This window comes from Cebus imitator, unplaced genomic scaffold (genome assembly GCF_001604975.1).
Source record: "Cebus imitator isolate Cc_AM_T3 unplaced genomic scaffold, Cebus_imitator-1.0 Scaffold42, whole genome shotgun sequence".
Lineage (NCBI taxonomy): Eukaryota > Metazoa > Chordata > Mammalia > Primates > Cebidae > Cebus > Cebus imitator.
In genome coordinates, this window is record NW_016107357.1 from 16,641,373 (window position 1) to 16,668,329 (window position 26,957).

Sequence of the window (26,957 nt, forward strand, 5' to 3'; positions counted from 1 at the left end):
GCAGTCATTGATCACGTGGTCACCCGTCTGTTTTGTTATAAACTATGATAAGTCTGTGAGGTTAAAATACAGGGGGCCAGGAGAGCAGAAGTCAGAGAAACCTGGCTGCGTGTGTACCCACGTGTGTGTGTGTACATGTGAGAGGGTAGCAGGGGGTCAGGGGCGTGTTTGCTGCAGTGCTGTTTCACCTAAGATCTAGAGGATGAGCAGGGGCTGGGGAGACAAAGTTCTTTGATAGAACTGGGTTCTGAAAGTTATGTGAGAGATTTTGCCAGCAGGTGGTAACTTATTAATTACAAGACATAAAGTGCCACTCGGATTAGCCTGAGTAAGTGAGGGGTTATGTCACAGTGGAATGTGAGGCAGGAAATAAAATTGCAGCTGGGCATGGGCCTGGCTGGGCCGGAACCAAGGTCTCTTTGGCCCATAACCCCTGCTGCGCCCTGTGTCTTTTTCTCTGTCTGTCTCTTTCTCTAGCCCCTCCCTCTCCCTGCCCCCCGACTCTTCATCAGTGTGTGTCTGGAGCTGGGACTAGAATCCCAGTTTCCATGTCCCAGTCTTTCCGTAGATTTTACACAGGTCACTCAGGAAGTGTGTAGCTCTGAGAAACCACAGGTGAAAAATGGCCAGTGAAGTAGAGTTTTGCACTTGTTGAACCTTGGGCAGTTGCTGTGGCAGATTTTTGAGACTGAGTCTCACTGTGTCACTCAGGTTACAGTGCAGTGGCGTGATCGGAGCTCACTGCAACCTCTGCCTTCCGGGCTCAAGTGATTCTCTTGCTTCAGCCTCCCGAGTAGCTGGGATTCTGGGTGTGTGCCATCATGCCTGGCTAATTTTTGTGTTTTTCGTAGAGAGAGGGTTTCACCATGTTGGCCAGGCTGATCTCAAACTCCTGACCTCAAGCAATCCACCTGCCTCCCAAAGTATTGGGATTACAGACGTGACACACTGCAGCCGGCCTCTGGACCCCTCTTCAGTAATGACCTTTGGGGGGTAAAATGCATTATACAAATTCATCATCTCATCTAATCCCCACAAAAGACCTATAAGGTAGGTATTATGTAGTCTTATTTTCAAGTGATGAAACTGAGGCTCACAGAGGTTGCATTTTCGCCTGTTAATTCTAAAAATGTGGAGCTGTCAGAAGGCCGTAAAAGCCCGTCCCAAGCCATGCTCTCTGCTGTTCGCTGTGAGGAGGGAGCACTCACTCAGTGAGTGTCCACGCCAGCCAACGTGTGTGAGCTCCCAGTCCTCACAACTTCCCACAGATAGGGGAAGTGGCGTTCAGAGAGGTACAGGCTCATCCAGAGGCTCAATCTGGGGTCAGTTTGTAATTTGAATCTGGGAACATCTACTGCCAAAGTCCAAGCTCTTAACTTTGGTGTGTCTGCTTCTAGCGGCGCACCAAAACACATCCGTTTCCTTCTAGATTGATCTGGATGTGCAGCTGACAAGTTCCTCTCATCCTTTCCAGGTTGCCCCTCTACCTGGCCTCACTCTTCATCAGCCTTGTTTTCCTGTTGGTGAATTTAACCTGTGCCGTGCTGGTGAAGACGGGAACTTGGGAGAGGAAGGTTATCGTCTCTGTGCGAGTGGCCATTAATGACACGCTCTTCGTGCTGTGTGCCGTGTCTCTCTCCATCTGTCTCTACAAAATCTCTAAGATGTCCTTAGCCAACATTTACTTGGAGTCCAAGGTAGTTGGAAATGTGGTCGAGATCCCTCCCATGAAACGTGTTCTCAAAATGGTTTCCTGGTTTGCAAAAGTACATTTTGATGAATTTTAGACTTGATTTTTGCCTTGACTTTCTGTTTTATCATCTCCCACACAGGGGCTGCTCAAGGCTTTTATGACAGAACTGCAGTTTTTAATTGGAGGGGTTATATCATAGGTTGTCAAAACACCACCGAGCTCGCCCCTACGGCACATGAGCCAACAAAGCACGACTGGCCAAAAAAAAAAAAAAAAATCCTGGATGTCGTTAATCACGGTTTAACACAATGATCAAAAGGCAGTTTTTGTTTTTTGGTCATGGTAACTATCTGTTTTGAGTTTTTTGTTTGTTTGTTTGTTTTTGGGACAGTTTTGCTGTTGTTGCCCAGGCTGGAGTGCAGTGGTGCAATCTTAGCTCACGACAACCTCTGCCTCTTGGGTTCAAGCGATTCTGCTGCCTCAGCCTCTTGAATAGCTGGGACTACAGGCATGCAGCACCACGCCTGGCTAATTTTGTATTTTTACTAGAGATGAGGTTTCTCCATGTTGGTCAGGTTAAGGTTGGTCTCAAACTCCGACCTCAGGTGATCTGCCCACCTTGGCTTCTGAAAGGGCTGGGATTACAGTCATGAGCCACCGCACCCGGCCTGCGTTTTAGTTTTTCGGTCATGTTAATTATCTGTTTTAAGCCACGGTCTTTTAACTTTCTGGACATTGATAGCTTCATAACGTGGGGCACAGACCACTGATTTCCACGTAATTCCAAGCCCACAGTCACATGAGGGCTCCCATATTCCCTGCCTCAAAGACTCTGGACAGAGCCGTCCAGAGCTCTGCCCCAGCCGTTGTCCCTCTGAGACTGTTTACTTGCCTCCTTGAGCCAGAGGCCCCGGCCCAGGCTCACCTGGTGCGTGTAGAAGCCAAGAAGGTCCTCTTGGAGCTGAGCAGCGGCCATTAGAGATTTGGCAAATAAGCCACCTGACTTTCCGGCTCGTATACACTAGGCCTCGGGCAAACGGCGCATATTTTAACCCCGTTGAAGGCATCTCCAAACCGTGTCCCAGGGTCCATATGAAGATAACGTGAAATTGTGGGAAGGAGTGTGGATGAGATGAGGTTTGGAGTGGGTTTCAGGGCCTCAGGATGAAGGACTCTGATGGAAGACCCAACGAGACCACAGTGCCCCTGAGGTCCCAAAGGGCTTCCCAGACGCACAGGTGGGGGCTGGGGAAGGGCTGGTGTCTCGGACCTGGAGTGGCCCATACCTTCTGCTTCCTCTTTTCCAGGGCTCCTCCGTGTGTCAAGTGACTGCCGTCGGTGTCACCGTGATACTGCTTTACACCTCTCGGGCCTGCTACAACCTGTTCATCCTATCATTTTCTCAGAACAAGAGCGTCCATTCCTTTGATTATGACTGGTACAATGTATCAGACCAGGTGAGTGGGGGCGCGGAGGAGGTGTCATCCGACCCAGGACTGCAGTTGGCCCTTGGTGTCCTCAAGGCACTGGTTCTAGGACCCTAGAAAATACCAAAATCGAATGCTCAAGTATAAAATGGTGTAGTATCTGCACATAACCTACACATATCCTTCTGTATACTTCAATCTCTAGGTGACTTAATACCAAATACAACGCAAATGCTATGTAAACAGTTGTTATACATTGTTTGAAAATTTCTGTGATTATTATTATGTGAGAAGGAGTCTCTCCCAGGTGGAGTGCAGTGGCGCGATCTTGGCTCACTGCAACCTCTGCCTCCTGAGTTCAAGTGATTCTCCTGCCTCAGCCTCCTGAGTAGCAGAGACTACAGGCATGCGCCACCCGCCCAGCTAATTTTGTATTTTTAGTAGAGACAGGGTTTCACTATGTTGACCAGGCTGGTCTGAAACTCCTGACCTCATGATCTGCCCACCTCAGCCTCCCAAAGTGCTGGGATTATAAGCGTGAGCCACCGTGCCTGGCTGAAATTTCTATTATTTTTAATTGTTATATTTTTTATTTTCAAATATTTGTGATCTGCGGTTGGTTGAGTCTGCAGATGTAGAAGCCGCTGATATGGAGGGCCAACATATTTGCCTTTCAATGGTCCACATGGCAGAGAAGTGCAGATCACCTCCCTGTGGTATCCGAACCTCACCTGTCAGATGGTATCATAGCACCTGTCATGTTCCGTTTCACATGTCTTCTGAGAAAACCAGGAGATTATCTATATGTGTGTATATATCCACATACAGTGGACACACATACTTTTCACTCCTTTCCCCCTCTTAGGGCTCTTGTTAAGCAGTAATATTTTTTTTTTTAAACGGAGTTTCGCTCTTGTTGCCCAGGCTGGAGTGCAGTGGTGCAACCTCTGCTCACTGCAACCTCTGCTTCCTAGGTTTAAGCACTTTTCCTGCCTCAGCCTCCAGAGTAGCTGGGATTACAGGTGCCCACTACCACACCTGGCTAATTTTTTGTATGTTTAGTAGAGACGGGGTTTCGCCATGTTGGCCAGGCTGGTCTTGTACTCCTGTCTTGAGGTGATCCACCCGCCTCGGCCTCCCAAAGTGCTAGAATTACAGACATGAGCCACCATGCTGGCCAGTATACTTAATTTTTTAAAAGTGCTTCCTTATAAATATAAGATGGTATTATTAAAGGGTGACATTTGCAAAGATTAAGCAAATTGTATTCAGATTTCAGAAAATACACAGGACCATGAAGTTATGTGATTTTTTTTTTTTTTTTTTTTTTTGCCATAGTCATCCTCAGGGAGAAAATGTTTTTTCAATGGAGCATGTACACAGCATTTGAGAAAATCTAGAGGAAAGTGATTGAGGATATTAAAGCTTCAGTAAAAACTCACGGCACTAGTCACAATACGCTACCCTTTCTAAAAATACATTCTATAAATTTATACGTCATAAAGCAAATGAACAAAGGTAATGAAATGTCATCTGGCATCCATGCTCAAAAAAATACATAAAACAATGAGAATGAACTACCATTCACTCATTTGACAGACAGCAATTTGTTGTTGGGCAGTGTGCAAAGTGCCAGGGATACGAAACTGAACAGACTCATTCCCTGCTCCGTGGGAGCTTTATGGTCCACTAAGGAAAAGAGACACACAGATTTGCCATTTATAAAGAAATATAACAAAGTAGAGGACATCTTATACAAGCATTAAGGGCCCTGATTAGTGGTCAAACTGTACTGATTCGTGCTAGGAGACTGGTATCAGAACTGCTTCTATAAAGTGACTAGCTCACAAGTCAGGGAAGAGACTTAAGTAACAAGGCAAGAAATATAACCTACAGATTGGTACAGGATCACTTGCAGCTTTAACGCTGATATTTTAAACTCTTCTCCAATTTCCTGGAAAACCTGAGCTATCTATTAGAAACTTCCCTGTTAGAAATTTATTAGATGGATTTGCAAAGGTTCCTTAGCTTTTCCTGGAAAAGTACTGAATACCTAACCATCTATAAGTCTGCTTCTAACATCTCAACGGTGCTCAAACCCTGAGCTGGATTTGGACAGTGGAAGAAAGAATAAAATGATTCTGATAAGCTAAACCTGTGAGGACAAGGTAAAATTATGTTATAATTAGAAAGGATTAAAACAACAGCAGCAGCACCACCACAAACACAGCATGGGAGGAAGCCGGATGAGGCACTGTGAAGGGTGTGCACTATTTTGAGGAAATCAAATATGTGAAAATCTAAACTTTAAACAGTGATTAGAGACAATCATGATACACAAAGAACTTGATTTTGTATTGTGGTAAAATATACGTAACATTTGCTATTTGAGCCGTTTTTTTGTATCGGTTCAACAGCATTAAGTACATTCAGGCTGTGCGACCGTCATCACCATCTCTAGAACTTTTTCATCCTCCTGAACTGAAACTCTGTATCCATTAAACAACAAAGATTTGGTTTTAACAAACTTTGTTCAGTTTTTCTTTCAATTAAGAATTTATGGGTACCCTGTCTGTGAAGGAGTAGCCATTCTTTATTTCTTTCCTTTCCTAATAAACTTGCTTTCACTTACAAACAAACAAAAAAATGTACGGGTGGGTGCGGTGGCCTGTAATCCAGCATTTTGGGAGGATCATTTGAGGCCAGTTGAGACCAGCCCTGGCAACATAGCAAGACCTCATCTCTACAAAAAATAAAAACTTAAAAAATTAGCCAGGCATATTGGTGCAGACTGGTAGTGCTGGCTGCTTGGGAGGATCACTTGAGCCCAGGAACTGAAGGCTGCGGTGAGCTGTGATCACACCACTGTACTCCAGCCTGGATGACAGAGCCAGATCCCGTCTCAAAAAAAAAAATAAAGAAAGAAAGAAAAAAAAAATATATATATATATAATTACAATGGATTTAAAATATGATGATTTTTTAAATTCTTCTATTTTTATGGGATATTTATCGTTATCTAGATCTGTGTGTTGCCACCAAAATAATCTAGGAGCAAGCAAAACAAATGACCACAGTTGTACATGTTGTTTGTGCAGAATCAAAAAAGAACACGTAATTGAGATGTAACATAGAGGAAGCATGGGAGTGATCTTTCCGAAAGTAGCATAAGTAGTTTTGGTCACCATGCTTTAAGTATGATGTCATAGAGAAGGCAAAAGGATTAAGTTTAAGTTATTGGGCCTTTTAAGGTACATTCTTTTTCTGAAACAGTGGCCTGATACAGTTGCCCAAACCCCATCTGTCCCTTCTGTCTATAGTGAAGAGAGAATTCTGCTCTACCAAGCCCTCTGGCCATCTCACTAGGCCTGACACCAAACACCTTAGGCTCTGAGGATTGGTTTTCTAGACAAGCTAGCATACAGCAGGCTTTAAAGGGTGAAAAACAGGATATGGTGTATGTGAAGAAAAGTTTGAAAGTTGATCTCTTTACCTAGGGATGAGACTGTGGGGGGATAATGGATGCTGCTCTCAAGAATTTAGGAGGAGGCAACATAACCTTCTCACTATTCAATTGTTGAAGAAAGTCAGCTTAGATTTAAGTGAGAGTGTTAATTTGGACTTAAGAGTTTTGGGGGCATGAAGTAATATATCTGAGGTTAGAAGTTTCTGTCTTTGAATATTTTGCAGAAGAGAATCATTTATCCCATATGGTTTAAATAACCCATATCTGAGGTCCAGACCATTACTATTCTCTGATTCCGATTTGCATATTTTAGGGGGATGTTCTATATTTTAATACTTCAAGTAGATATTAACATAGTATATTCTACAGTACATTCTAAAATATAGGAGAGCGAATTGTACTGTAGTATTAGAATTATCCTCTGTTCCCTTTGGAAAGAATCAATCACATTTATTTTCTTTGCCCTTGGTCTAATGACTGTCCCTCTCTCTTTCCAACAGGCAGATTTGAAGAATCAGCTGGGAGATGCTGGATACGTATTATTTGGAGTGGTGCTTTTTGTTTGGGAGCTCTTACCTACCACCTTAGTAGTTTATTTCTTCCGAGTTAGAACTCCTACAAAGGACCTTGTAAGTAAACCATTTTATATTTGCAAGAAAATATCTCCTAATTCTGATCATGAAACCTGCAGTTAGAGCTGTTTCTTCACTTTTCAATAGATAAGAGGGCCTCTTCCATTCTGTGGTGATGTGAAAAGTTTCCTTGACTATTTTGAGGGAAAATGTTTTTAAGTTTATTTTACAGAAGAAATGAAAATATTATAAGTTGTATCTTAAGGCCTGGGGAAAGTGATTAACTCTTTCTTTTTTTTTTTTTTTTTTTTTTTTTTGAGACAGAGTTTTGCTCTTGTTGCCCAGGTTGGAGTGCGGTGGCCCGATCTCGGCTCACTGCAACCTCCACCTCTCAGGTTCAAGCCATTCTCCTACCTCCACCTCCCAAGCAGCTGGGATTACAGGCATGTGCCACCATGCCCAGCTAATTTTATGCTTTTAGTAGAGATGGGGTTTCACCATCTTGGTCAGGCTGGTCTCAAACTTAAGTGATCAGCCCACCTTGGCCTTCCAAAGTGCTGGGATTACAGGTGTGAGCCACGCGCCCAGCCTCTAACTATTTCTCTTAATACAACATTGCCTCACTAGTATTTGAGACTTGGACTTGCTGTGAACCAAATATATAAGCTTTTCTCATAGCAAAGGAAAACAGAGAATAAATAGAAAATAGAGAATACTAATAGAAAATAGTATGCCGGAGGGTAACTAGGAAATGGGAGGATAGGGCAATAAGAGACGTTATCGTAAAGAATGCTAAAGCTGCCTCCTTACTTTGGTCACATTTCTGTACAACCAACTTTATATAAATTTCTTTATGGGGCCAGGACAGAAAATGCAAAACCAGGTTGAATGAGAAAGCACATGGGAGCCTGGTTCTGTAAATGATTCCAACCACACAAACTAGTGGCTTATTGACTTACTGATCTATGAAACCCACAGAAAAACACAGTGAGTGGATTTGGGGCAATGTGAGCAGTGTGGCTGGTGAGGAGAGCATAGATGATTAATGTCCTCCCATAATTCACAGCTCATATTTCATACCCAGATGACTGTCCTGTTGTTTGATCCTGTTTTTGGAAGCTGGAGACAGAGGCAGGCTTTAAACCAAGCAGTCTGGTTCCAGAGTCCATGTTTGTTGTTGTTGTTTGTTTGTTTGTTTGTTTGTTTTGAGATGAAGTCTCACTCTGTCAGCCAGGCTGGAGTGCAGTGGTGCAATGTCGGCTCACTGCAACCTCCGCCCCCCAGGTTCAAACGATTCTCCTGCCTCAGCCTCCCAAGTAGCTGGAACTACAGGCGTGTGCCACTAGGCCCAGCTAATTTTTGTATTTTTAGTAGAGACGGGGTTTTACTATGTTGGCCAGGCTGGTCTAAAACTTCTGACCTCGTGATCCGCCCACCTCAGCCTCCCAAACTGCAGGGATTACAGGCATGAGCTACTGTGCCCAGCCAAGTCCATGGTTTTAATCCCTGTGCTACACTGTAGCTTTCTCTGGCCTCATATGGTTTTGAGAATAAATTATATTCTTAATATATATGACCTAATGGTCCCATCTATAACTTCTGTAATTACATAGGAAAAATGTCTAATATTCCTTTGGGGGGAAATCTATAACTTAACTCGTACCCATCAACTTTTTAAAGGAATACACTGCAGGTGGGTCATTTCTTTAAAATGTCATCTACCATTTGTATCCATAATTCATTTGGTACAAACAGGTCTCTAAACTTGGCATCATTATAGCCAAACTTCAGAGCCTCGGTAACGGGATTCTCAAAATGCAGCTCTTTACCATCGGTATCAGAATCCCTCAGGGTGCTGGGTGTAAAGATTCTTAGGTCATGTTGGAGACCCAGACCAGAATCTCTGGGGTAGGTTCTGGGAATATACATTTGTAATACGCACTCCAAGTGATCTGAATGCACTGTAAATTAATTTAAGAATCTCTGTCCTTATCCTTTTCTGAGACTGGGTCTTGCTCTGTCACCCAGGCTGGAGTCCTGCAGCCTTGACCTGCTGGGCTCAAGTGATTCTCTGCCTCAGTCTTGCATGTAGCTGCGATTGCTTGTGTGAGCCACGTTGCCCAGGCTGGTCTCAAACTCCTGGCTGTGTTTCTTTTGAAAACAGCTTTATTGGGATGTAACTCACTTACCATATAATTTTCTCATTTCATGTGTATATTTCAGTGGTTTGGGGGAGATTCACATATGTGCAATCATCATCACAGCCAATTTTAGAACACTTTTATCACCTCAAAAGGAAACCCCTACTATCATCTGTCATGCCCCGTTTCCTTTCTGTCCCTGCCCTACCCTCGGGCATAAGCCACTATAATCTCTCATATCTATGGATTTCCCTAGTCTTGACTTTCATATGAATGGAATCATATAGCATGTGGGTTTTTGTGACTGACTTCTTTCACTTAGCAGAATGTTTTCAAGATCCATCCATGTTGTAACATGTATTTGTACTTCATTCTTTTTATCGCCAAATATTTCATTGTATGAGAAGACCACATTTTGCTTACCCATTGATTCACTGATGGACATCAATGGATTTAAGGGATTTTAAGTTTTCCTTTAATGTGTCCTTTTTATAATTTCATTTTGAGCTGCTTTTATTTTATATATATATGGAGTCTGGCTTTGTTGCCCAGGCTGGAGTGCAGTGGGGTGATCTCAGCTCACTGCAACCTCTGCCTCCTGGGTTCAAGTGATTCTCCTGTCTCAGCCTCCTGAGTAGGTGGGATTACAGGTGTCTGCCGCCACACCTAGCTAATTTTTGTATTTTTAGTAGAGATGGGGTTTCACTATGTTGGCCAGGCTGGTCTTGAACTCCTGACCTCAGGTGATCAGCCCACCTCGGCCTCCCAAAGTGTTGGGATTACAGGCGTGAGCCACTGTGCCGGGCCTATCATTTCAAGCTTCTTGACGACCCACATCAAGAAGCTTGAAATGATAAAGACACATTTAAGGAAACCATTTATGGAAATGAGTGGACATTTGGGTCATTTCCACCATTTGGCTATTATGAATAATGCTGTTGTAAACATTTGTGTACAAGTTTCTATGTGAACATGTTTTCATTTCTCTTGGGTATATCTTAGGAGTGGAATTGCTGGGTCATATGGTAGTTCTGAGTGCCACTTTCTGAAAAACTGCCAGACTGTCTTCCAGAGGCAGCACCATAGCACATTCTCACCAGCAGCGTGTGAAGGTTCTGATTCTTCTACGTCCTCCCAGCACTTGTCATCTGACTTTTTGATTCCAGATATCCTAATGAGTATTACATGATATCTCCTTTCGGCTTCTGATGTGTATTTCTCTGACGACTAAGTTTGTGGAGGACCTTTTTGTGTGCTTATTGGTCACTTGTACACCTTCTTTGGAGAAATGTCTACTCACATCCTTAGTCCATTTTAAACTGGGTTGTCTTTTTATTGAGTTGTAAGAGTTCTTCATTTTAGATATACTCTAAGTCCCTTGTCAGGTATACGATTTGCACATATTTTCTCTCATTCTGTAGCTGTCTTTTTACTTTCTTGTTGGTATCCTTTGAAGCACAAAAGCTTTTAATTTTGATGAAGTCCACTGTATTTATCTTTTGTTGCTGTTTTGGTGTCATACCCAAGAACCCTTTGCCACATCCTGTACTGATGGTCCCTGATTTACAGCAGTTCAACTTACAGTTTTTCAACTTTACAGATGGTGTGAAAGCAGGACACATTCAGTAGAAACCACACTTGAAATTTTGAATATTTAAATCTTCTCCTGGGCTAACGATATGGGGTATGATAATCCCTCAAGATGTATAGGGCAGCGAGGCACAGCTCTCAGTCAGCCATGCGATCATAAACATCCAATACTCTACGGTGTGTATTTCTGATTTATTTTCAACTTACAATAAGTTTATCAGAATGTAACCTCATTATAAGTTGAGAAGCATCTATTTGCCCCTGAAAACTTGCCCCTACATTTTCTTCTAAGAGTTTTGTAGTTTTTGCTCTTACATTTAGGTTTTTAATCCATTTTGAGTTATTTTTTGTATATGGTGTGAGATAAAGATCCAAGTTCATTCTTTTGCACCTGGCTCATAGGTATTCTTAAACTGTTAAAAATAGTAATTTTAAGGCAGTCTACCTTGTGTTAGTGCCACTTTGCTCCTTATGTTTGGCTTAGTCTTAGCAAAGCAGGAATTCACATATAGATCGCCATCATGTGGCTACTTCATTCATGTTCTGTTAACTTTTAAGTAGGTCACTGTTAAGTACAAGGATGTCAAACCATATGCCTGATTTGGTGTGCCATATCATCTAGTTCTGATCTTATTTAAAATCTTTCCTGACAAAGACAACTTTACGTGTTGGAAGCTGCTGGCAGAAAAGGTTTTTCAAACTCCAGCAGTCATCCCAGGGCAGCTATGATCTTGAAAACTGGTGATGACCTCTAGGGTGTACTGGAGACCAGTTATTGGAGATTTTTTGAGAGGTAAACTCAGTCTGGGGGCAGAAACAGGATGAAATGGTTCTAGAGGCAGGAGATGGAAATGGGATGAGAAATCTCGCAAAATGATCTCACCATTGTTATGAATGCCCTCATGATTATACAGATTTATTTCCAAATTGAACTATGTAAAACTTAGTCTGGCTAATTTGAGCATCACCTCGCTTTAAAAAATTTTTTTTGTGGGCACATAGATAAGAGGGGTTTATATTTATGGGGTACATGAGATGTTTTGATACAGGCATGTAATGTGAAATAATCATATCATGGAGAATTGTGTCTCCGTCCCAAGCATTTATCTTTTGTGTTACAAACAATCCAGTCACACTCTTTTAAAACGTACAGTTATTATTGACAATAGTCACCCTGTTGTTAGTGCTATCAAATAGGAAGTCTTATTTATTCATTCTCTTTTTTTTTTTTAACTCATTAACTATCCCACCCGTCCTCCACTGCCCTTCCCAGCCTCTGGCAATTACCTTCTACTCTCTATGTCCCTGAGTTCAATTGTTTGATTTTAGATCCCACAAATAAGTGAGAACATGTGATGTTTGTCTTTGTCTCACTTAACATAATCATCTCCAGTTCATCCATACTGTTCCAAATGACTAGAGAGCATTCTTTTTTATGGCTGAATAGTATTCCATTCCGTATATGCTCCACATTGTCTTTATCCATTCATCTGCTGATGAACACTTAGGTTGCTTCCAAAGCTTAGCTATTTTGAACAATGCTGCAACAAACATAGGAGTGCTGATTTTCCTTCTTTAGGGTAGATGCCAGCAGGGGAATTGCTGGATCATGTGGTAGCTCAATTTTTAGTTTGAGGAACCTCCCAATTGCTCTCCATGGTTGTTGTACTAATTTACATTTCCACCAACAGGGTTCGAGGGTTCCCTTTTCACCACATCCTTGCCAGCTTCTGTTACTGCCTTTTAGATATAAGCCATTGTAACTGGAGTGAAGTAATATCTCACTGTAGTTTTGATTTGCATTTCTCTGATGATCATTGATGTTGAACACTTTTTCATATGCCTCTTTGCCATTTCTATGTCTTTTGAGAAATGTCTGTTCAAATCTTTTGCCCATTTTTTATTTGGATTGCTAAACCTTTTCCTATAGAGTTGTTTGAGCTCCTTATACATTCTGGTTATTAATCCCTTGTCAGATGGGTAGTTTGCAAATATTTTCTCTCATTCCGTGGGTTGTCTCGACTTTGTTGTTTCTTTTACTGTGCAAAGGTTTTTAACTTGATGTGATCCTTTTTTTCCCATTTTGCTTTGGTTGTCTGTGCTTGTAGGGTATTGCTCAATATTTTTAAAACTGTTTTTTATTTTTGAGATGGAGTCTTGCTCTGTTACCCAAGCTGGAGTGCAGTGGCATGATCTTGGCTCACTGCAGTCTCTGCTTTATGGGTTCAAGCAATTCTCCTGCCTCAGCCTCCTGGGTAGCTGGGACTACAGGCATAAGCCACCACACCCAAATAATTTTTGTATTTTTAGTAGAGATGGGGTTTCACAGTGTTGGTCAGCCTGGTCTTGAACTCCTGCCCTCAAGTGACCTCCTGCCTCGGCCTCCTAAAGTGCTGGGATTACAGGTGTGAGCCACTTTGCCTAGCCAAGAGTTTTTTTTTTTTTTTTTTTTTTAATATTAATTTCAAAAGCTCTGGGGGAACAGGTTGTGTTTGGTTGCATGGAAAAGTTATTTAGTGGTGACTGCTTGAGATTTAGGTGCACCCATCACCTGAACATTGTACACTGTACCCAATGTGTAGCCTTTTATCCCTCACCCCCCTCCACCCTTCCCCCAGGTCCCCAAGTCCATTATATTACTTTTATCATTCCTTTGTGTCCTCATAGTTCAGCTCCTGCTTCTAAGTGAAAACATATGATCTTTGGTTTTCCATCCTGAGTATTATTTCACTTAGAATAATGGTCTCCAGCTCCATCAAGGTTGCTGTTGATGCTATTTCATTCCTTTTTATGGCTGAGTAGTATTCTATGGTATACACACACACACACACACACACACACACACACCCCACATTTTCTATATCCACTATTTGGTTGATGGGCATTTAGGCTGAGTCCATATTTTTGGAATTGTTAATCGTGCTGCTATAAACATGCCCATGCAAGTGTTGTTTTCATATAATGACTCCTTTACCTCTGGGTAGTGGGATTGCTGGATCAAATGATAGTTCTACTTTTAGTTCTTTAAGGAATCTCTGTACTGTTTTCCAGTTTACATTCCCACCAGCAGTATAAAAGTGTTCCTTTTTTTACTACATCCATGCCAGCATCTGTTATTTTTTTATTTTGGAACTGTGGTCATTCTTGCAGGAGTAAGGTGGTATTTCATTATGGTTTTGTTTTGCATTCCCCTGATACCGTTGAGCATTTTTTCATGTTTCTTGGCCATTTGGATATCTTCTTTTGAGAATTCTCTATTTATGTCCTTAGCCTACTTTTTGATGGGATTATTTGATTTTTTTCTTGCTGATATGTTTGAGTTCCTTGTAGACTCTGGATATTAGTCCTTTGTTGGATGCATAGGCTGCGAATATTTTCTCCTACTCTATGATTTGTCTGTTTGCACATTATTTCCTTTGCTGTACAGAAGACTTTTTGTTTAATTAGGTCCCATCTATTTATCTTTATTTTTGTTGCCTTTGCTTTTGAATTCTTGGTCATGAACTCTTTGCCTAAGACAATGTCTAGAAGAGTTTTTCTGATGTTAGCTTCTACAATTTTTCTGTTTCAGCTGTTAAAGTCTTTGATCCATCTAGAGTTGATTTTTGTATAAGCTGAGAGATGAGGATCCAGTTTCATTCTTCTACATGTGGCTAGCCAGTTATCCCAGCACCATTTGTTGAATAGGGTGTCCTTTCCCCACTTTGTTTTTATTTGCATTGTTGAAGATCAGTTGGCTCTCAATATTTGGCTTTACTTCTGGGTTCTCTATTCTGTTCCATTAGTCTATCTGTCTATTCTCAGGCTGGAGTGCAGTGGTGCAATCCGGGTTCACTGCAATCTCCCCACCTCCTTGGTTCCAGTGATTCTCCTGCCTAAGCCTCCTGAGTAGCTGGGATTACAGGCACCTGCCACCATGCCCGGCTAATTTTTGTATTTTTAGTAGAGATGAGGTTTCACTGTGTTGGCTAGGCTGGCCCGAACTCCTGACCTCAAGTGATCTGCCTGCCTCGGCTTCCCAAAGTGCTGGGATTACAGGTATGAGCCACCACGCCTGGCCCTACCTGCCTCTTCTTCTACCAGTTACCATGCTGTTTTGGTAGCTATAGCCTTGTAGTGTAGTTGGAAGCTGGGTAATGTGATGCCTCCAGATTTGTTCTTTTTGCTTAGTCTTACTTTGGCTATGCGGGGTCTTTTTTGGTTCCATATAAATTTTAGGATTTTTTTTTCTATTTCTGTGAAGAAATGACTTTTTGAGACAGAGTCTTGCTCTGTTGCCCAGACTGGAGTACAGTGGTGTGATATTGGCTCACTGCAACCCCTGCCTCCCAGGTTCAAGCCATTCTCATGCCTCAGCCTTCCAAGTAGCTGGGATTACAGGTATGCACCACCACACCTGGCTAACTTTTGTATTTTTTTAGAGACAGGGTTTCACCATGTTGTCCAGGCTGGTCTCAAACTCTTGACCTCAAGTGATCTGCCTGCCTGGCCTCCCAAAGTGCTAGGATTACAGGGGTGAGCCACCACATCCAGCCCGATGATGGCATCTTGATGAGAACTGCATTTAATTTGTAGATTGCTTTTGGCAGTATAGTCACTTTCACAATATTGATTCTATCCATCTATGTGCATGGGGGATGTGTTTCTATTTGTTTGTGTCATCTGTGATCTCTTCTAGCAGTGTTTTGTAGTTTTCCTTGGAGAGATCTTTCACCTCCTTGGTTAGGTATATTCCTAAGTATTTTATTTTGTTTTTGCAGCTGTTGTAAAAGGGGTTGAGTTCCTTATTTGATTCTCAGCCTGGTCACTGTTGGTGATGAGTTCTAGGAGCTTTTAGGATAAGTCTTCAGGGTTTTCTGTGTATACAATCATATCAGTAAACAGTGACAGGTTGACTTAACTCTTTACTGCTTTGGATGCCCTCTATTTCTTTCTGTTGTGTTATTGCTCTAAGGACTGCCGGAACTGTGATAAATAAAAGGGGTAAAAGAGGGCATCCTTGTCTTGTTCCAGTTCTCAGGTGGAATGCTTTCAACTTTTCCCCATTTAGCATAATGTTGGCTGTGGGTTTGTCATAGATGGCTTTTATTACCTTGATGTATGTCCCTTCTATGCTAACCTTGCTGAAGGTTTTAATCTTAAAGAGATGCTGGATTTTTTCAAATACTTTTCCTGCATCCATTGAGATAATCATATGATTTTCATTTTTAATTATTTAATGTGATATATCCCACTTATTGACTCATGTATGTTAAACCATCCCTGCACCCCTCATGTGAAACGTGCTTGATCACGGTGGATTCTCTTTTTAATATGCTGTTGGATTAAGTTAGCTATTCATAGCATTTTGTTGAGGATCTTTACATTTATGTTCATCAGGGATATTGGTCTGTAGTTTTCTTGTGTCCTTTTCTGGTTTTGGTATTAGGGGGACACTGTTTTCACAGAACGATTAAGGGAGGATTCCCTCTTTATCTTTCGGAACAGTTTCAGTAAGATTGGTACCAATTCTTCTTTGAATATCTGATAGAATTTAGCTGTGAATCCACCTGGTCCTAGACTTTATTTTTGTTGGCAATTTTGTATTGCTGTTTCAATCTTGCTAGTTATTATTGGTCTGTTTGGTTTCCATTTCTTCCTGATATAATCTAGGAGGATTGTATATTCTGATTTTCTAATTTGTGTAAAGATGTTCATAGTGACATTGAATGATCTTTTGTATGTTTGTGGTTTCGGTTGTAATATCTCCCATTTTGTTTCTAATTGAGCTTATTTGGATCTTCTCTCTTTTCTTGGTTAATCTAATGATCTATCAATTTTGTTTCTCTTTTCAAAGAACCAGCTTTTGTTTATCTTTTGTATTGCCTTTTTGTTTCAATTTCTTAGTTCTGCTCTGATCTTTGGGTTTGGTTTGTTCTTGTTTCTCTAGTTCCTTGTGGTGTGACCTTAGATTTTCTATTTGTGCTCTCTCAGACTTTTTTGATGTAGGCATTTAATGCTGTGAACTTTCCTCTTAGCCCCACTTTTGCTGTGTCCCAGAGGTTTTGGTAAGTTGTGTCATTATTATCATTCAGTTCTAAGAATTTAATTTCCATCTTGATTTCATTGTTGACCCAAAGACTCAGGAACAGATTATTTAATTTTCATGCGTTTATATAATTTTGAGGGTTCCTTTTGGAGTTAATCTCCAATTTTATTCCACTATGGTCTGAGAGAGTACTTGATACCTCAATTTTCTTAAATTTAAGACTCATTTTGTGGCCTATCATATGGTCTATCTTGGAGAATGTTCTATGTGCTGATTAAAAGAATGTATATTCTACAGTTGTTGGATACTTTGTTCTGTAAGTATCTGTTAAGTCCATTTGTCCTATGGTATAGTTTAAGTCCATTGTTTTTTTGTTGACTTTGTCTTGATGGCCTGTCCAGTGCTGTCAGTGGAGAAGTGAAGTCCCCCACTACTGTTGTGTTGCTATCTTATTTCTTCATGTCTAATAATAGTTTAATAATAGTTGATAAATTTGGGAGTTCCCATATTGGTGCATATGTATTTAGAACTGTGATATTTTCCTGTTGGACTGATCCTTTCATTATTACATAATGTCTTTTTAAAAACTGTTGTTGCTTTAAAGTCTATTTTGTCTGATATAAGAATAGCTACTCCTGCTTTTTGATTCCATTTGCATGGAATATCTTTTTCCACCCCTTTACCTTAAGTTTATGTGAGTCCTTATGCATTAGTTGAGTCTATTGAAGGCAACAGACATTTGATTGGTAGATTTTTTATTTTATTTTATTTTATTTTTTGAGACGGAGTTTCACTCATGTTACCCAGGCTGGAGTGCAATGGCGCGATCTCAGCTCACCGCAACCTCCGCCTCCTGGGTTCAGGCAATTCTCCTGCCTCAGCCTCCTGAGTAGCTGGGATTACAGGCACGCACCACCATGCCCAGCTAATTTTTTGTATTTTTAGTAGAGACGGGGTTTCACCATACTGACCAGGATGGTCTCGATCTCTTGACCTCGTGATCCACCCGCCTCGGCCTCCCAAAGTGCTGGGATTACAGGCTTGAGCCACCGCGCCCGGCCCTGATTGGTAGATTTTTATCTATTCTGCCATTCTGTATCTTTTAAGTGGAGCATTTAGGCCATTCACATTCAACATCAGTATTGAGATGTGAGACTGTTTTATTCATCATGCCAGTTGTTGAATACCTTGTGTTTTTTTCATTGTTTTATAGGCCCTGTGAAATTTATGCTTTAAGGAGGTTCTATTTTGGTGTATTTTGAGGTTTTGTTCAAGATTTAGAACTCCTTTTTGCATTTGTTGTAGTGCTGGCTTGGTCATGGCAAATTCTCAGCATTTGGTTGTCTGAAGAGTTTTTACCTTTTTCTTCATTTATAAAGCTTAGTTTTGCTGGATACAAAATTAGTGACTGGCAATTATTTTGTTTGAAAAGGCTAAAGATAGGACCCCAGTCTTTTCTGGCTTATAGGGTTTCTGCTGAGAAATCTGCTCTTAATCTGATAGGTTTTCCTTTCTAGGTTACCTGATGCTTTTGCCTCACAGCTCTTAAGGTTCTTTCCTTTGTCTTGACTTTAGATAACCTGATAACTCTGTGCCTGATCATCTTTCTGCAATGATATTTTCCCAGGTCATCTTTGAGCTTCTTGTATTTGGGTCTGGATCTCTAGTAAGGCCAGGGAAGTTTTTCTTGATTATTCCCTCAAATGTATTTCCCAAATTTTTAGATTTCTCTTCTTCCTCAGGAACACCAATTGTTCTTAGGTTTGGCCGTTTAACATAATCCCAAATTTCTTGGAAGCTCTGTTCATTTTTAAAATTCTTTTTTGTCTTTGTTGATTGGGTAACTTCAAAAGCCTTGTCTTCAAGTTCTGAAGTCCTTTCTTTCTTTTCTACTTGATTCTATTGTTGAAACTTTCCAGGGAATTTTGTATCCTCCAAGTGTGTCTTTCGTTTCCAGAAGTTGTGATTGTTTTTTCTTTATGATACCTATTTCTCTGGAGACATTTTCATCCATATCCTGTATTTTTTTTTCTTTTAATTTAAACTGGTTTTCACCTTTCTCTCGTATCTCCTTGAGTACCTTAGTAATCAGCCTTCTGAATGATTTATCCGGCAATTCAGGTATTTCTTCTTGGTTTAGATCCATTGCTGGAGAGCTATAGTGGGCCTTGGGTGGGGGGGTGTTAATATAAACTTGTTTTGTCATGTTACCAGAACTGCTTTTCTGATTCCTGATTCCTTCTCATTTGGGTAGATTATTTTACCGGAAAAATCTGGAACTCAAGGGCTGCTGCTCAGTTTCTTTTGTCCCACAGAGGGGTCCCTTGATGTGGGGCATTTCCCCTTCCCCTAGTGATGGGGCTTCCTGTGAGCCAGAGTGCAGTGATTATTATTGCTCTTCTGAGTCTAGTTACCCAGTAGAGCTACCAGACTTTAGACTGGTGCTGGGGAATGTCTGCAAAGAATCCTGTGATGCAATCCATCTTCAGGTGTCCCAGCTGTAGATACCAGCATCTGCTCTGCTGGAGATGGCAGGGGAGTAAAGTAGACTCAGAGTTGTTGGTTGTATGTTTAGTGTGCTAGCTTTCTTAAATGCTGGTTATGCTAGCAATGAAGTTGTCACATGAACAGATTCAGGACCACTGTTTAGCCAGGATGTTGCAGGCAGTAGAATTAGCTATTGTTTTCTTCTTCCTTGGAGCAGGGGATCTGTCATGAATTGCTATAATGTCCTGAGTTGGTTGGCCTCCAAACAGCAGGTGGCATTTTCAAGAGAGCACCAGAGGTTTTCTCCTGTCTCACAGCATTTGCAGTGGCCTGCTGCATCTTTCAAAGTATCTGTGAGTTCTTTCAGTTTTCCTGGTGTGCTCCTGTGGTGGTTCCTGGAGCAAAAGTCCATAGTGTGACTCTCCACATGTGTTCTGGCTATCCATGTGGGAGCTGAATGTAAGCCCTGTCTCCTATCCGCTATCTTCCCCTCAAAGTATTTATATGTAAATAGAAGAAATAGATGAACAGAGTCTAGATCCAGATGGAAATCTGGGATCCATTCCCTGCCTGTTGCACTTTCGGTTCAGAAAACATTCTCTGCTCTTTAGCCCCAAACCTGCGCCATAATGGCGGTGCCCATAGAGACACTCTCAGGAAATTTTTGCCCAGACCCATGTCCTGGTGATTTTCCCCAATGTTTTCTTGTAGTAGTTTCATAGTTTGAGGTCTTAGGTTTAAGTCTTGAATCCATTTTGATTATTTGATTTGTATATCTGGTGAGAGAGAGGGGGTCTAGTTTCATTCCTCTGCATGTAGATATCTAGTTTCCCCAGCACGATTTATTGAAGACACTGTCTTTTCGCCAGTGTATGTTCTTGGCAATTTGTTGAAAATGAGTTCACTGTAGGTGTGTGGATTTGTTTCTGGATTCTCTATTCTGGAATGATAATCCATTGGTTTATGTTCCATTGGTCTGTGTGTCTGTTTCTATAGTAGTACTATGCTGTTTTAATTTGAAGTCAGGTCATGTTGATTCTTCCAGTTTTGTTCTTTCTGCTTAAAATAGCTTTGGCTATTCTGAGTCTTTTGTGATTCTATATAGATTTTAGGATTCTTTTCTATTTCTGTGAAGAATATCTTTGGTATTTTGATTGGGAGATTTTAACAATATTGATTCTTCCAATCCATAAACATTTTTCATTTTTTGTGTCCGCTTCAGTTTCTCTCACCAATGTTTTATAGTTTTCATTATAGAGATCTTTCACTTCTTTGGTTAATTCCTAGGTATTTATTTGTGGCTATTGTAAGTAGAATTTTTTCACATTGTTCACTGTTGGCATATAGAAATGCTACTGATTTTTTTGTATGTTGATCTTGTTTCCTGCAACTTTAATGAATTTATTAGTTGTCATACTTTTTTTATGGAGTCATTAGGTTTTTCCAAGTATATCATCTGCAAACAAGGATAATTTTAACGTCTTCTATTCCAATTTGGATGCTCTTTCTCTCTCTCGTCTGACTGCTCTAGCTAGGACTTCCAGTACTATGTTGAATAACAGTGGTGACTGTGGGTATCCTTGTCAGTGTTCCAGATCTTAGAAGAAAGGCTTTTCGTTTTCCCCTATTCAGTGGCTACTAGCTGTGGGTCTGTTAAATAGGGCTTTTATTATGTTGAGATGTTTCTTCTAGCCCCAGTTTGAGAGTTTTTATCATGAAGGAACACTGAATTTTACTTTTTTTTTTTTAGCATCAATTGAAATGATCATATGGTTTTTATCCCTCATTCTGTTGACGTGATGTATCACATTGATTTGTGGATGGTGAACCATCCTTGTATCGCAGAGATAAATTCCACTTGGTCATGACGAATAATCTTTCCAATGTATTGTTGAATTTGGTTTGCGAGTATTTTGTTGAGGATTTTTGCATCAATATTTATCAGAGATATTAGCCTATAGTGTTTTTGATGCGTCTTTGGTTTTAGTATCAGGGTATTACTGGCCTCCTTCAAGTGTTTAGTAGTATTCCCTCTTCTATTTTTTTTGGAATAGTTTGAGTAGGACTGATACTACTTTTTCTTTAAATGTTTGGTAGAATTCTTCAGTGAAGCCGTTGGGTCCCAGGCTTTTCTGTACTGGGAGACTTTTATTATAGCTTTGATCTCTTGCCTTTTTACTCCTTGTTACTAACATTGAAAGTCTTTAGAAGATGTTAAGAGAGCTCTGAAAAGAACCCTTGTTTTAGGGACAGAAGAACTGAAGAAAAGCTGGGAGAAAACATTGCTTTCTCAGTGGATCAGGGAGCAGAAAAATCCTTGTCAGAAAAAAAGATTTTTGGTCTGTTCGAGGTTTTAGACTTCTGGCTTAATCTTGGTAGGCTGTGTCTGGTAATTTGCCCATTTCTTCTAGATTTTACAATTTGTTGGCATATAGTTGCTTATCATCTAGCTTCTCAATAAGGGATTAAAACAATGATGACTCCTTGTTACAAGACTGATAGAAGATTTTGCCCATACTGATAAAAGGCAAGGCTAATCCCTCTTAAACATAAGAGTAACTGAAATGAGTATTCCAGCTGAACAGATATAGCCTACATTCAAATAAATAGAACATCTTTAATCTCCTACAAAAAAAGAGATCTTATTTTTGCCTAGTGCAAGGCACAATGTCTGTTTAAGTATGCTGAATGATTATCTGTCCTTCTAGACCAACCCTGGAATGGTCCCCAGCCATGGATTCAGTCCCAGATCTTATTTCTTTGACAACCCTCGAAGATATGACAGTGATGATGACCTTGCCTGGAACATTGCTCCTCAGGGACTTCAGGGAGGGTAAGACCTTACTTCATGTTAGACAAGCCTCATTAGGAGGGAAGGATTACACTAATTAAATAGATTCAAGCTAAAAGAAAATTCCTCCAATACAACTGTGCAGCTGGAGGTAGTACAGGACTGGATTATCGGTAGATCATTTTACTTATGTGAAACATTCAGGAATGAGAAAGGACACCAGATTTTTTTAAAGCCCCATAGCATTATTGTATACAGTAGTGTTTCCTGAACAATATTCCATGAAACACTTTTCTTAATAGCTATGCCATGCAAAAAGGAAATGATGGTTTAACTTTTTTTTTTTTTTTTTTTTTTTTTATAGGGTTTTTTTTTTTTTTTTTTTTTGAGATAGGGTCTTGCTCTGTTGCCCAGGCTGGAGTGCAGTGGTGCGATCTCCACTCACTGCAGCCTCCCAGTCCTAGGTTCAAGGGATTCTTGTGCTTCAGGCTCCCGAGTAGCTGGGATTACAGGTGTGCGCCACCACACCCAGCTAATTTTTGTCTTTTCAGTAGAGACGGGGTTTCACCACATTGGCCAGGCTGGATTGAACTCCTGGCCTCAAGTGATCTGCCTACCTCAGCCTCCCAGAGTGCTGGGATTACAGGCATGAACCACGTCACCTGGCCAGAAAATGAACTTTTTAAAAAATACCAAGATTTCACAGAGCCTATAATATGGTAATGTGTGCTCTGAATCTCCAAGAGAGAAATATAGCACTTGTCTATGAAATCAGTGAATGGAACATATCTTTAACCACATTTTCTAAAGCAAGAGAGTAAATGCAGTATTAGAATAAGTTATACGTTATAAAGAACCAAGTTTTCAAATTTGAGTGATGTCAATTCTTAATTTAAAATTTCATTAACATGAAAGGTATTTACTTTGGTCTTAATTTTCATGAATACTTATTTAATAAATACTTCTATAGCATATACTCCATATCAGACACTGTTCTAAGAGATTCACAAATACCAACTCATTTAGTTTTCTTAACAGTCCTGAGACGTCAGTACTAATTAGCCTCATAATACAGATGAAGCTGAGGTATCCAGAGGGTAGGTGACTTGCCCAAGGTCACACAGCTAGTGTCAGGCTGGAATTCTAACTCAGGCAATCTTGTTCAAATCTGTTTTCTGAATCCCTATACTATATAAACAGTTTGTATATAAGTACCCTGTTTCTCAGTCTCACTTATGCTTATGTTATACTTTCATGTGAGTTTTAGTAGGGAGAGTCTCCCTTCTTGAATCCACTTGCAGATCTGGCCCAGAAAATTTGGAGAGGGCAGTTAAATTACAGTTCAAACCCGCTAACATAGAGGGTGTAAGACAGTGTATGAACTAGCATTCAGCTGCCGTCACCTAATGATGGCAGTGGATTAGGAAGGCAAATAAAAAGAGAGAAGAACTTGAACACGAGACTGATTGCAACCATAGCAGAGACTCACCCCAGGATTCCAAGTTTTGCTTACCTCAGCATGGGCATGGTGTGCAAACAGGAAGGGTAGTAGCTATTGGGATGCCCTTCCCTTTTCCTCAGCCATACTCCACTGCCCGATGACTGTCGTGTTTCCCGTTTCAGCCTGTGACTCTGGGACTGTAAGGCCAAGGGGCAAGAGGAGGCAAAAGGGCTTGCTCAGCCTGTCTTCTGCTTGTCATCCCAGGACCCCCATCCTGTTTCCTTAGAAATGAAAGCTTGGGGGGCCAGGTACAGTGGCTCGTGGCTCATGCCTGTAATCCCAGCCCTTTGGGAGGCCAAGGAGGGCAGATCACGAGACCATCCTGGCCAACATGGTGAAACCTTGTCTCTGCTAAAAATAAAAAAAATAGCTGGGCGTGGTAGTGTGCGGCTGTAGTCCCAGCTACTCAAGAGGCTGTGGCAGGAGAATCACTTGAATCTGGGTGGTGGAGGTTGCATTGAACTGAGATTGCGCCACTGCACTCCAGTCTGGTGACAGTGAGCCTTGCGTCTCAAAAAAAAAAAAAAAGTGAAAGCTTATCTTATGTAATCTTTTGTGAGACTAAAGACTTAACATTAACAACTTGACATTTTTCCCTCTGGGATGAAATGATAGAAGATATGCTTGCCTTTTTATTCCTTGTTACTAACAGTGAAAGTCTTTAGAAAATCTAAAGTGAGATCTACAGAGAGCTCTGAAAAGAGCCCTTGTTTTAGGGACAGGAGAACTGAAGAAAAGCTGGGAGAATATATGCCTTCTCAGTGATCAGAGGAATTCTGATCCGAAAGGATAAAGGCTGATAGCTGAGAGGAAAAGCAGCAAGCTGACCAATCCCCTGGGCTAGCAGATGCAAAGAATGTAAGCTGGAAGCAAGCCAATAAACAAGAAGGACTTCTTGAGGTCAAATGCTGTCCTTTAGGTCACTCAGATTCCGAGCTCCACCTCTTCCCTAAAACTGCTCTTTCCAGTTACTCCACTGCATTTCCTATTAGTTTTTTTTTTTTCTCCCTTTAAACGCACATTTTGCTGGAGCTGTCCTACCCTCTCGTCTGCCAGAAATGACTTAGAACTGAGGGAGTCCTTACTACCTGCATCAGTGAAGAACCCCTTTTCTACTATATAGAGAAACATTATAATAAAAATGACTCACATATATTGAGAATCAACTATATATTAGATATTGTTCTAAGCACTTTACAGGTGTTAACTCAGTACCCACAATAGCCCCACGATGTAGTTACTAATATTACTCCCATTCTAAGATGAGGAAATTGAGGCAAAGAAGTTACTTCTCCAAAGGCACCACAGGTAGTGAGCTATACTACATTTTAGGATTCAGGTAGTTTGTTGCTAAAAAAATTTCCTGTTATAATGACTGGCTGGGTTCTCTAGTAATGCTATATACTTCTGTGCTCTAAAGAGTTCAGTAGGCCGGGCGCGGTGGCTCAAGCCTGTAATCCCAGCACTTTGGGAGGCCGAGGCGGGTGGATCATGAGGTCAAGAGATCGAGACCATCCTGGTCAACATGGTGAAACCCCGTCTCTACTAAAAATACAAAAAATTAGCTGGGCATGGTGGTGTGTGCCTGTAATCCCAGCGACTCAGGAGGCTGAGGCAGGAGAATTGCCTGAACCCGGGAGGCGGAGGTTGCAGTGAGCCGAGATTGCGACATTGCACACCAGCCCGGGGGAAAAGAGGGAAAAACCGCCCAAAAAAAAAAAAAAAAAAAAAAAAAAAGAGTTCAGTAGACTTGTAGGTGGGCATTTAGCATTGTTTTGTGGGAAAATGGACTTTAAGAGCCATTTTAAATAACTTTAGAGTTATCTATAGTTTATACAGAATCTCAGCTCTGTCTACCTAAAACTACACGTCATACATACTATAATGTTTCAAGTCACTGAAATATTTTTTTCTCTTTAAGTTTTGCTCCAGACTACTATGATTGGGGACAACAAACTAACGGCTTCCTGGCACAAGCAGGAACTTTGCAAGACTCAGCTTTGGATCCTGACAAACCAAGCCTGGGGTAGCATCAGTTAACAATTGTATGGAAGATTCCTCAGATGAAAAGCTTCAGAAAAGTGTAGTGATAGCTGAATTTTTAGGGCACTTTTCCTTAAGAAATAGAACTTGATTTTTGTTACAGGTTTCCAGTGGCTCCATAGGACTAAGCAATAATGTAGACTTTGATAAACCCTTATTTTAGTACTAAACAGGAAGCCTTGCTGTATCAGTGGGTGTAAACTTTTTAAAGAAAATCTGTACTTTTATAAAGATGTATTTTATATAACTTAAATAATGATGCTAAAGTATACTAGGTTTTTTTTTTCTTGAGAATGTTACTGCAATTATGTTGTAGTTTGCACAGACTTTTATGCATAATTCACTTTAAAAATATAGAATATATGGTCTAATAGGTTTTTTAAAGCTTTTAGACTAAAGTATTCCTCAAATCTTACCTCTTCAGGTCACTGATGGTCACTCAGATTCTGAGTGCCACATTGGTAGACGCGTAAAATACAATTGACAACTTAGCCAACTGCAACTCCAGTGTTGATAGTTAAAATGAAATGGAATAGCAGCAGACTGTAAGGCCTTTAGAGATTTTTTTTTTAAGAGGTTCAGGCAGTAGGTCCCTCAAAGAATCTCTTAAGTTTTGCCCAAAGACTGTTATTTCCTTTCACTAGGGCGCTAATGTATACACATTAATGATAACAAGTTGATAACATTAAAAATGTAGCTGACTTATCCTATTAAACCTCCTCTGCTGTATTCACAGATTCTGCATAGTTTTTTTTTTTTTTCAGCCTAATGAAATCTAATATGTATTACCTCAGGGCTACAGCAAGAGTACACCCCTTTCCCAACTCACTGAATGTTCACTACACTCAAGGGGAAAACAAGAGGTTCCATAAAGGGCATTAATAACAATTACCCCAAGCCCTTGAGCTAAGACTATGTGGAATCCTAGTAGTTTTTTCTGTAATCTCCAACTATTTTTAAAATAATGCCCTTACTTCTAAATAGCTCTGTAAAGAGCCTATTGAAAGCTGCGCATTTAAAAATGGCAAAAGCGCTGCAATATGCTATAGCATAATGCCTGTCAGCCATGTAAAGGAATTGTTCCAGACAATTCCTTAGAAGTCATCTTTTCGGCCGGGCGCGGTGGCTCAAGCCTGTAATCCCAGCACTTTGGGAGGCCGAGGCGGGTGGATCACGAGGTCTAGAGATCGAGACCATCCTGGTCAACATGGTGAAACC

General features: G+C 40.8%; 1 protein-coding gene across 1 annotated transcript in view; it reads left to right on the forward strand.

Annotated features, from left to right (window-relative positions):
* The window catches only part of GPR137B (G protein-coupled receptor 137B), a 67,439-nt gene extending 40,965 nt beyond the window's left edge, over window positions 1–26,474 (forward strand). Inside the window, exons 3-7 of the mRNA XM_017526595.2 lie at window positions 1,475–1,697; window positions 3,001–3,150; window positions 7,087–7,215; window positions 22,113–22,237; window positions 25,618–26,474. Coding sequence (XP_017382084.1) covers window positions 1,475–1,697; window positions 3,001–3,150; window positions 7,087–7,215; window positions 22,113–22,237; window positions 25,618–25,726 — 736 coding nt within the window. The 3' untranslated portion in view covers window positions 25,727–26,474. The remainder of the gene's footprint in view (window positions 1–1,474; window positions 1,698–3,000; window positions 3,151–7,086; window positions 7,216–22,112; window positions 22,238–25,617) is intronic.
* The last annotated feature ends 483 nt before the right edge of the window (window positions 26,475–26,957 follow it).